This window comes from Ixodes scapularis, unplaced genomic scaffold, assembly GCF_016920785.2.
Source record: "Ixodes scapularis isolate PalLabHiFi unplaced genomic scaffold, ASM1692078v2 PGA_scaffold12__126_contigs__length_90152505, whole genome shotgun sequence".
Taxonomy (NCBI): Eukaryota; Metazoa; Arthropoda; class Arachnida; order Ixodida; family Ixodidae; genus Ixodes; species Ixodes scapularis.
Genome location: NW_024609838.1, coordinates 62139498 through 62150079, shown reverse-complemented (window position 1 = coordinate 62150079; position 10582 = coordinate 62139498). Strand labels below are relative to the sequence as shown.

General features: G+C 44.7%; 1 protein-coding gene across 1 annotated transcript; it reads left to right on the top strand.

Annotated features, from left to right (window-relative positions):
- Positions 1-621: 621 nt before the first annotated feature.
- On the top strand, positions 622-4867 carry LOC120848135. Its single transcript, XM_042289556.1, has 3 exons — positions 622-941; positions 1569-1625; positions 3917-4867. The coding sequence occupies exons 1-3, from the start codon at positions 771-773 to the stop codon at positions 4022-4024; spliced, it is 336 nt and encodes a 111-aa protein (XP_042145490.1). The 5' UTR covers positions 622-770; the 3' UTR covers positions 4025-4867.
- The last annotated feature ends 5715 nt before the right edge of the window (positions 4868-10582 follow it).

The following is a 10582-nucleotide window of genomic DNA, read 5'->3' as shown; positions in this document are numbered from 1 at the left end:
ACTATATTACGTGACTTTCAATTTATTTTGATCGTCTGCAAGCACAAGCAGTTACTTATTCAGTGTTACTGCATAGTTCTTGCCGTCTCACTTAGTTTTCCACATGTACTTCGTTCGTTTGGCACGTATATCCCTAATGCTGGAAAGCGCCGACGCCGTGTTCGCGCTAACAGTGTCCGACAGTGCGCATAAATACATGTACGAAGCGGTTTTAGCACCGTTTTTCATGCCACGATTTTAAAATAAAAACGCCGTAACTGACCAGTTATTCATCTGCGTGACTGGGAAATGTTCCAATGTGCCTACTAGGTACGAATTATTCGTGATATTTGCTCTTATAATCGAGCGCAGAGAGGAAATGCACTCGCTCTTTTCCGTAGAAATGCATTACCGGAAGTCAATTTCGGACTGCTTGCTGTCTGCTTCAATTTGCAACAGCACACTAGCGCCAGTTGAACCTCTAGCGTACATTCTAATAACTCTATGGTCTTTACGAAACGCAAATCGTGAAAGATGCTGTTTAGCAGGTTTCGAAACTAACGTTGTACGCGTTTTCTAGACAAATGTGCTTTTCCGTCTAGCAACGTTGGCTCATTTGAGTGATGGCTCCTGGCCTGTTTCTCTTCGTTTCACTCGTTGGCGTCCCTCGCTTGTGGACATATTTGGCGTCAAGTGAGTTTCGACGTCTCCTTCATTATGAAAACTCGGGAGAAGCTTGAACTACGATTCACTGAAGACGAGAAACAAATGCTTATCTGGGTTCAACAAGCATGAAAAGGTATTCGAGTGAGTGCCCGAATCCGGTGCCGCGTCCACACGCCTCAACGAAAAAGTTTAAAATCCTCATAGGATCTTCCTACGGGACTCTAGTAACGAAAAAGCGCATGGTACTCCCGATGCGGAAGGTAAAGGACTGTGAATTGAAGCGGTGCTCAAAGCAGGTAAGTGTTCTACAACATTTCCTTACTGCAAACTATGCGGCGTAGTACTCTCGGATATGTAAACTATGCGGCCTGGCTTAAGCGCTCCTTCGGCTGTTTTAAACATTATTTTGTGTTTCTTACATGTTTCTACGAAGTCTTGTTTTAATGGGCGCCACTACATAAAGCGTTGGGCGCGGTGCCTGTGCTTTCGGTGATCGAAACCAGGAAGTAGCTACCGGGCATCATAGTTTTCGCAGCTATGTTTACCTCGTCGGGCTTTCGCGTGCAAAAGCTCAGGCCCAGAACATGTTGTGCATGAGGCAATGGAACTGTCACTGATGTTTGGTGCGGAAAGGCAGTGTTGTGAACCTGCTGTAACCAAGAAAGCTCTCTTTAAAATTTTAATTTTTCTAATTTCTATTTGATCATTTCGGCTGTTAATAGTCTCGACGCTGCCACTCTCTCATTTGTGACAGCCGTGGATTGAAGTCAAACCATTTTATACGGTTTGCAGAAGTCTCCTCCCTAAAGATGGAGTCCAGGAGCAGGAGTAGCACCTTAGGAAATATTAGCTTTGTGGTTACATCTTGTATATTTCATATAAGTACCTTACATAAACTTTTTTTCTTTTTTTTCTTTTTTTAGGAAGAGAACTGCTTTTTCAGCCAGGTGAATGCGGTCTGGGCTGGACATAATTTCCAGGCAAGTAAATGAGCATGGTCATGTTGTGCCCCCTGTCCACAACGAGTCAGTGTGCTGCTGCAGCCAATGGTGCACTGGTAGGAAGGGGAACCCTCTGTTGAGCAGGAGAAAGACGAAGTAACGAGGACATGAGTAAAGCGCTCAAGCTGTTCAATGCAGCTGCGTGCTGTGGTTTCGTAAAAGGGCACTTTAGGGCTAGGCGACTTCCTGGTAAATGTCTCTTGAGCATTACAGGTCGTACCCATTGTCTTCTCATAAATGAGTGACTATGATGCCTGGGAGTACCACATCAATGTCAGCAATGCTGCAAACGAGTGAACTAACAGCAAAAAGCATCTCTTCCCGCTGACGTGACTGCAGAAATTTGCTTTTATGGCCTACCGTCGTATGGATGTGGAAGGCCGCTCATCGCTCTTCCGCCTGTGCGACCATGTCTCAGAGCTGCAGCTGCTTCACTGATTGAAAGGTTGTGGCTGCCCAATTCTGCATGTGACACACTGTTCCAGAGATTGGTGTGACATGTTTCAGTAGGGCCAGACATTCTACTTGTTCATAAAAACATATGCCAGACTGTTTCAAGACAACTGTGACACCCTGATCGTTTGTCGAGTTCAGCGACAACCATCAGTTTGTCGCTGTACTTTTCAGTGCCGTGTTTATTTGGCTGCTTGAACATCTTTGGCTATAGCAGTAAATGCTCGCACCACTGTAATTGTTTAGTAGGAAGTCATTTAGGACCCGAGCCATTTTTGTTACGACCATGGCCCTCCTCTCGGGTCCTCGTCACATTGTTTTTCTTCTGCGCCACACAACCATGAAGCTTGTGACACACTAGTTTGCATTCACAAGCTTACGACTCGCGCAACGTCTAAGCTTGGAAATATATAAGCACCCTGAATAGCTGCTTAGTGACTATGAAAATTTGCATAAACTAGAAAACCTGATGACTGAATTAGGGTGGTTAGTTGGGCGAGTTGGTAATGATAGAACATGGCTAAATTTGTGCACAAATAGAAAGGAGCAGAGGAGAGAAAAGAGACAAGCACAAACTCACAACTCAATGTATTGAAGGAAGAAAAAAAAACAGCCTGCAGTTACAGCTCAAGCTGTTACTGCAGGCTGTTCGTTTTCTTCCTTCAATACATTGAATTGTGAGTTTGTGGTTGTCTCTTCCATCTCCTCTGTTCCTTTCTATTTGTGCACAATTTTAAACTGGTGACTGAAATGCACTCAATGGGGACCACCATGAGATAATTTGTTCACCAGCACAGTTATTTCCTATATATAAGCACAAGCTTGCACTCCTTCCATTTTCCTCAACTGCCAAATGTATGTGCAGCATTTGGTGTAGGCTATACGAGGTTGGTCAGAATGATTTTTTTTATAATTTAGCATCTCAGCTATCTGTAAACAAAACTTGGAGTCTTTCAGGGCCTCTAGATGTGCAGTGCCACCTCCAGAAAATTATTTTGTGTGTGCCCGTCGGAGCCGCATGTTGGGATATGTATCTAAATAAGCAGCTCTGGTCTGTATGTTTGTTTGTCAACAGCTTGAGCCATCCTCTTTTTGCAGGTTTTATGTCGGCAGTGTTTCATGATGACAAGCAAACAAGGAGGCTAATGCACAGGTTGCAGCCATTAAAATTCTTTTATTTTTGAAGTGGGACAGCAATATTAAGGCTCATGTATTTCTGAGGGTGCAGCGAGTAATGAAACAGAAACAGAGGAAGCAATACGTTCCACCATATTTTTAGCACAGGGTTCACATTAGTTGTAAACACAATCAAGAAAAGAAAACGGGTATTTTCACCGGGGAAAGAAACACGCAGGACACAGCATTCACGAGGCATGCCACTTAGAAATGCAAGAATCAAAGCGAAAATAACTTGTAAAATAATGAAAAAAAGCCTGATCCCATAATGAATTAGAAGATCACGAAAATGCAAACAAGACAAAGATGGAGAAAGGTGTGCATATGAAATGGATGGTCGCTTTGCATACCTTCCTTCATCTTTATCTTATTTCCACTGTTTTAGGTTTAGGTCCGTATGCCCAAGCAAAGCATAAATCGCATCATATTTGTGATAAGCATCAGATAGACAAAGCATTTCAGTTAGGGATTATATGAATGATTGTGATTAATGAACTGTGGCTCACTATGTGCTCAAAAGTTTGAAAATTCACACACCGTGCAACATACGTATTATCCCCATTTTATTGGCGCCACGAGGGAGGGGGGTCCTATACAGTACCGCTCTGACTTTAGTCTGCTTGTTTTTCTACCCCTTTCAGGTGGCAGTTGCACTGATCTTCTCAACAATGCCCCCTGGCTGGCATGACTGGCAGAGAAGCAAGGATGGCTCATTCTCCTTAGGTTGCGTGATGCTGTGCACGGAGTGATCATTTCAACTACCTGACGAGTATAGTGCCCGGAGCGAGTCTTCGACTGGTGTTTTTAGCCTCCTTTGCTGCCCATACATCAAAAGTGGTCACGAAGAGGCAACGAATGACATCACAGAAGCCGAAGTGTCACGCTGTTGCATGTTGCGATCCTGGCGGTTGGCCATTGAAATGTTAAAGAGCAGCTGCGAGTACCACGAGGCGAACGCGAGTGTCGCTGTTGTCACGGCGTCCCAACCACCGGCTGCTGGAGCTTCAGTGGACTGTCGAACTGGAGAGTGACCTGAAGCAGAACAGGCGTCTGCCACATCAACCACCGCTGCTGGGACACCGCCAGAATTGCGACCGGCGACAGCATTACACTTGTATGACGCACCAGGCAGAAATTGAGGGACCACTTCTTTGGACACTGTAGACACACCAGTCGGAGATGCATTCCAGGCACCATACCTATACAGTGCCACTCTGACTTCAGTTTGCTTGTTTTTCTACCCCTTTCAGCTGGCAGTCGCACTGATCATCTCAACATTGTCCCCTGGCTGGTATGACTGGCAGAGCAGCAAGGATGGCTCGTTTTCCCTAGGTTACGTGACGCTGCGCACATAGTGATGATTTCAACTACCCAACGAGGCATGGGGATCGTCTTTTTCTTTCAGCAGTGTTGCGAGTCTTTATCTGGGCGGTGTTGTACCTGAATGAGTTAATAAATGTTACGAGTCAGAGAGACAACATATGATGTTTTCAAGAGTTTGACAAATTATCATCCCAACATCTTCATTATGGAGGTTGCATGCAGATAATACGTGCATGGGTGTGAAGTTTAGTGCGAGTTAACAATCATGAAAAAGGTCGACTCATTTTGTCTCGCCTTTATTGCAATGGAAGAATTGTGATGTATTTTTTTCTTCACGAGGCAATAATATTTTGATTGTGTACACAAAAGTATTGTGCCCTCGAATCGAGCTTGGTGCAAACCTGTGCATAGTAATAAATATTTTAGAGCAAAAAAAAAATAAATAAATAAACCGGTGGCTATTGTTTCATTAGATATTGTTTCGGGGAAAGTTGGTAAACACTCCTCAGCACAGTGCTAAACAATGCTTTCGGCACATCCATTTGTCAAATGTTGCAGAAATCTTAAGAAAAGAAGATATTCTTTCTTTCAGCAAAGCCTTTCGACAAACTTCAAGTGAGATGTAATTCGAGGAGTATAATGTTTTGTGATGAACAGCTACTGAACAAATACAGTAATGAAACAACACGTCAAAACTTGTTAAAAAAAAATTGTTGAAATGTGTGGCATCTGTAAATGGATCAGAGTGAGTTTTCAGCAGCTATATGACCAATTTTGTTCTAAGCAGCCATTAGACCCTTCAGAGATCACTTGAGAAGTTGAAATGCATGGCAGCACCAAACTTGAAAGCATTCCTGATTTTCCATATTTATTTTACTGACGCAAGGGGCAAGTACATACTACACGTCATTTTTTAAGCAAGTAATCCAGCACAAACAACAAAGAAGTGGGAATAACTGCTGCAATAAAGTGGAGATTTGGGCTAGTTGGTTCATTGCAAACAAAAAAGCGCCGAATAAATGCAGGGACACAGACGAAGGGAAACAGGACAAGGCGCCTTGTCCTGTTTCCTTTTTTGTGTGTCCCTGTATTTTTTCGGCGCTTTTTTGTTTTTAACAACTGCTAGCATGCATACAGGGAATGTTACATATTAGGGGTCAAGAGCTTGCACCAGTAAACGTGCGTGCACACCACACATGCTTGCTCAGGTCCTTCGCGCCAGAAGCTTTGGAGGCTTGTTTATTTTCGGTAAACGGGGTAACCCACCTGATAGTTTATGCAAGCAACTCCTTTGAAGTTCTCATAAATGTCCGCATAATCGCCACCGGGGCCCGGGCTCCTGATACACGCGTGCGTGAGCCCGGTTACTCGAAGGAGGCGGATGATTTCGGGAGCGCCGGGGAAGTGGACGAATCCGAGCCGTCCGAGCGACAGATGCCTTACGGTGAGACGCGTCACTCTCCCGATAGCACCGCACGCCGTCCGTTGTGAAATGTTGACAGCTAGAAACATCCTGCCAGGAAAAGTCGCAGCGTGACGAGCAACTGTAGTTTTGGTATCAGCGGCAGCCGCCTGCTATCGCCGTTCGGATCAGGCGGTCAAGTCGCGGCCGAGCAGCTCCCGCGCCGTTGCCGTTCGTTGTCGCACATCCCGGTGGGATGCATTCGATCACGGAAGAATGGCCGCTTCTCTCGGCGAAAAATACCCGTCACGGAGGGCAACACCGCAATTACAAAACACAAATATTGGACGCGGCGATCCCATATGCGACATCACATCATCAAGCCGCCATGTTGAAATGACTACGAAGTCGCGTTCAAGGTAGGAGGCTCTGGTCCAACCCAGTCTTGAAATTTGGGCACATCAAGTTCGCTTCAAGCTCCGTTCAAGATCGGTTCAAGTTAAGGTGCGTTTATGAAGCGCGCTTGCTCGTCGCAAGACGGACTTGAGCAAGTTGAAGCTCGACTTCAGAGCAAGTCACATCTATGAATTCGGGGGAACTCCTCCCGACGTGGCTACATCCCCGCGCGTGGATGTAGACACTCCCAAAAGTAAAACGGCCAGTCCGTTGTATATGGCAGCAACTTCTCCGCTGCAAAACCTATGCTGGCAACGTAAGCGGTTATATGGCAGCCTCCGCTTTGCTTTGCGCCGCGTTCCCTTTCCCTAATTCTCCCCCCTCCCCCCCCTCCCCCCTTGCAACGTGCGCCGTCGAACACTTTGGGTATGGGCTTTGGATTGGTTTTGGATCCGTGTCCGCAGGACAGATGGATAGTAAAAAAACACGACGCTACCCTGGATAAGGCCTTAACCGTGGACGGTACCTATCGCCCTCTTGTGGCGGTGCAAAATACCGCCAGCAACGGTTTTACAAAAAAAAAAAAATTAAATTTTGTATACAATTTTTTTGTAAACTTTGAAGTAAGATTCGTAAAATCGTAAAATTAGTCCCAATTCGTACATTTTACGAAAAATTCGGAAGAGTTGGCAGGTATGGTCTGCGTTCATGTTCAAAGCATACATATTACGTAAACAGCAAACATGCTTCAAACATGATTGAGGCCGCGTCCGCGGGTAACTCTGTCATCGCGTCTACAGTGAACACAGCGTCTTTTGTGTCATGTATTCGCGACTCCAGCGACCTGTAGGGGGCGCCACCACCAAAGAAACATGGCGGCTGAGTCCAGGTCGCGTTGGCTCGGCCGGGCTGCCTGAACAGGTGGCGCGTTCAATTTAACCGATTTTCTTATGTTTAATGCCCAATTTTATAGGTATTTGAACTGAGACGGTTAAGTGTAGCCGGTGCACATAAACTTGCAAAGCATAGTTTTGTTTTCCCGGTGTTTTTTGTTCTTTTCATATCAAACTTTCGTTTCGAAAATTTCGTTCGAAACCGAAACTATGGGCTCCGGAGAGACGGTAATATACTAATCAGTTTTGATCATCTAAGGAAAGTGGCGATGACTACAGAATTGTTCCACCGAGAGTAATTTTCAGCCAATTAGCATGCCTCGACCATACGACTTATCTGTCCGCGAAATCGAACTTTTGTGCGTATCCGCGTTTAAGAAACAGCTCCAGTCATCTGCTCGGTCAACAACACAGGCTGCAGGAAAATTACGAAAATTAAGCAAGCGCTTCTTGAGCCAAAGAGTATGTTAACCCGCTGGCGCCCCACTAAGTAGCTGATACTCGTATTTCAATTCAGGTTTTAGTAGCAATCGAGAAGTCATTTTGACGAGCGGGTTATGTATTATATTACGCACTATGTCCCACTAAAACGATATTAGTATATTTTTCGGGTTGAAATATGAGCTTAGTTCACTACCTATTAGGCGAACTGCTGAACAAAAATATATTTGACAGACAGAGAGGCTACTTAAACTTAGCCAAATGGTTCTAGCCGGCAGCACGAAGACAAACTGAACAGAGTCTTCATTGGAGATTCACGCAGAACCTCTCTGCATTGAATTTTGCTTCGAATCCTGAACGGAGAAAATGAGTATATTTTGTGGCCGGTCAACCTGAGGAATGCAGACGTATATTGCTGCTGGCTTCAGTGGGGGTATAATATAAATGTTGAGAGGCGCGATAGATCAAAATGCCGTGACAGCTTCTAACGTTGCGAGACTCGTCCCTCGCCTTTTAAAAACAGATAATTTCCCTCATTCATCATTTGCAGCGAGCAGGTTTTCCTGAATCAAGTAATTGCGAAATCAGCCAAACTCTTTCAGTGTGGTCCAGAGGCTTTTTCGGCGAAAAACAGCCAAGATGAATAGCCAACGCACCGACCGGCGTGGGTGGCTCAAACTTGAAGCTAACCGAATACAACCAAACTTTAAAAAAAAAAAAAAAAAAAAAAAAAGCAGCTATCGAACTTTTTCATTTACTTGACTGCAACATTGGTGTTCCCTCCAGTGAAATGCCTCGTCTGTCGTCCTCCCACTGTTCTACATCCTTATGAAGAAACCACTCGTCAGTTACCAACTAGTCGTCACTTTCAATGTGGTTCGAGACAGACAAGAAATCAAAACGTTTTTCCGTGATTCCCCCCCATCCAAGAAATCGAAAGCACGCGACCGTGTGCTTCGAATGGGCTTTCAAAAACGTGATGGAAGGAAACAATCTACCGAGGCTTCACCACAGTAATGAACTCTCAGCAAACTTAAGAAATGTTCGGACCAATTAGTCAATATACATTGTCCACCACCGCGCCGACAACACGTGTCCGCGAAAGCCACCGGAGACGCGGAGGGGCGAGGAGCGACCTGGACCGGCGGGTTCCCGGTTTTCCCACTTGGCGTCCGTTTTGCTGGAGTCGCGAATAAGCAGTGGGGTTCACCTGTCTTGGTTCAACACATGACACATCTCAACTGGTAACTTGCTAGTCCCAATAATGCTTTTCCCATGAAGTTATAGGAGGTATTCACTAGACGCCATATTTGAGGTAACTGCTGACAGCGCATGCCCGGGAAGAGTTCCCCGTCAGCTCTTGGGCAACCGCTCGAGAAGAGGGGAAGGAGAGATCCTCTCATCACCAGGATTCTCCTTTGTAGGTCCCAGGCTTCTTCAAACGTCACTATTCTCCCTCTAGAAGATTAACTTGCCACTCAAAACTCGTACAAAAGCATATTTCTCCTCTCTCTCTTCTCTGGCGGTAAAAAAAGCAGCAGCGAGCTCAGCTATGACCGCCAGTGAATACTCCCTATTGAATTTTTAAATATTGCCCGAAGCACTCTACTGGCAACACTGAAAACATGCCCTCAAATGTAATAGGGGGAGTATTAATCTCCCTCTGTACTGAAGGTAGCACAATATTGTCTGGGCTGGGAAAAAGAAGTTTCCTTCTAAAACACCTTTTATGCTGAATCAACATCTTTCTTGGGTCCTGGTATGTGCCTTAGGCATGCCACCGCATTATATATACGCAGGGGTCCAACTTTGCATTCTCGAATCTGGCAGCCCTTTACAGATCTTAGTTCATCGGATCTTGCTTGTAAACAAATATATTACCACAGTCCTAAATGCTCCTTCTAAGTGGCAGGCATTTATGAACCATATGTGTGCAAACCTATCAGACACAGAAACCTCAAATCATCGGTCATCACCACAGCCCAGTTTCACCAGTTTATTAAATGCCCAGAAACCAAGCAAAACCGTAATCAAGCAAATGCTTTTGCTAATACCATCAACGCAATGGGTTTATGAATGGCTATACAGTTCTGGTGGCCCATGAAGATGTCATCCTGATCATAGTCACATCTGAAAACGCGAATAGACCAATCTCACTAAGCGTGCCATGCATGCATGACGACGCTCAACTGTAGTTCACCGGAAGCACCCGACAGTGCACGAGGTGGCACGTGCCTTCTTGTGCCGACCTGCAGCAGGGTTGTCATGTGGGCAGAATGACTACAGTTCTCACAATGCATGCCAGCAGTGGAAACTGGCTGGAGAAATCGGTCTATTCACACTGGCAACTGGTGCAAACAAGATGCACGAAGAGGAAACAAAGCTATTGCAAGCATCAAGATAGAAAGCCAAATTCCACTGCTCCAAATAAGAAATGCAAGTGGGTGTGCTAAAACGCTTGAGCCAGAAAACACTCAGTAATTGCATTTTGAGAGCAACATGTCTGCAAAAAACGACTTCAAAACCAATTTATCCGAAATTTGACAATTTGAAAGCGAGTGCATCAGAATAAAATTTTTAGTGTCAGTATAAAACAGGCCCCATGCTAGAAAAAACGATTTCGCAGCCTTTAACAAAATATTACAAAATAAAAAAAAACAGTACAAAGGAAATATTTTCCTGTTTTACCTTTAAATGTGCAATGTGAGAATTCTTTTAGCATGGTTTTAAGGCTTCCAGGAAGTATCTATGCAAGAATACAAAGGAAACTATATTCTCTGTAAGCCTATGTAAGATAAAAATTAAGCAAAAATATTTTTATGCCCTTCACAAATGTAAAACAACACAGAGCA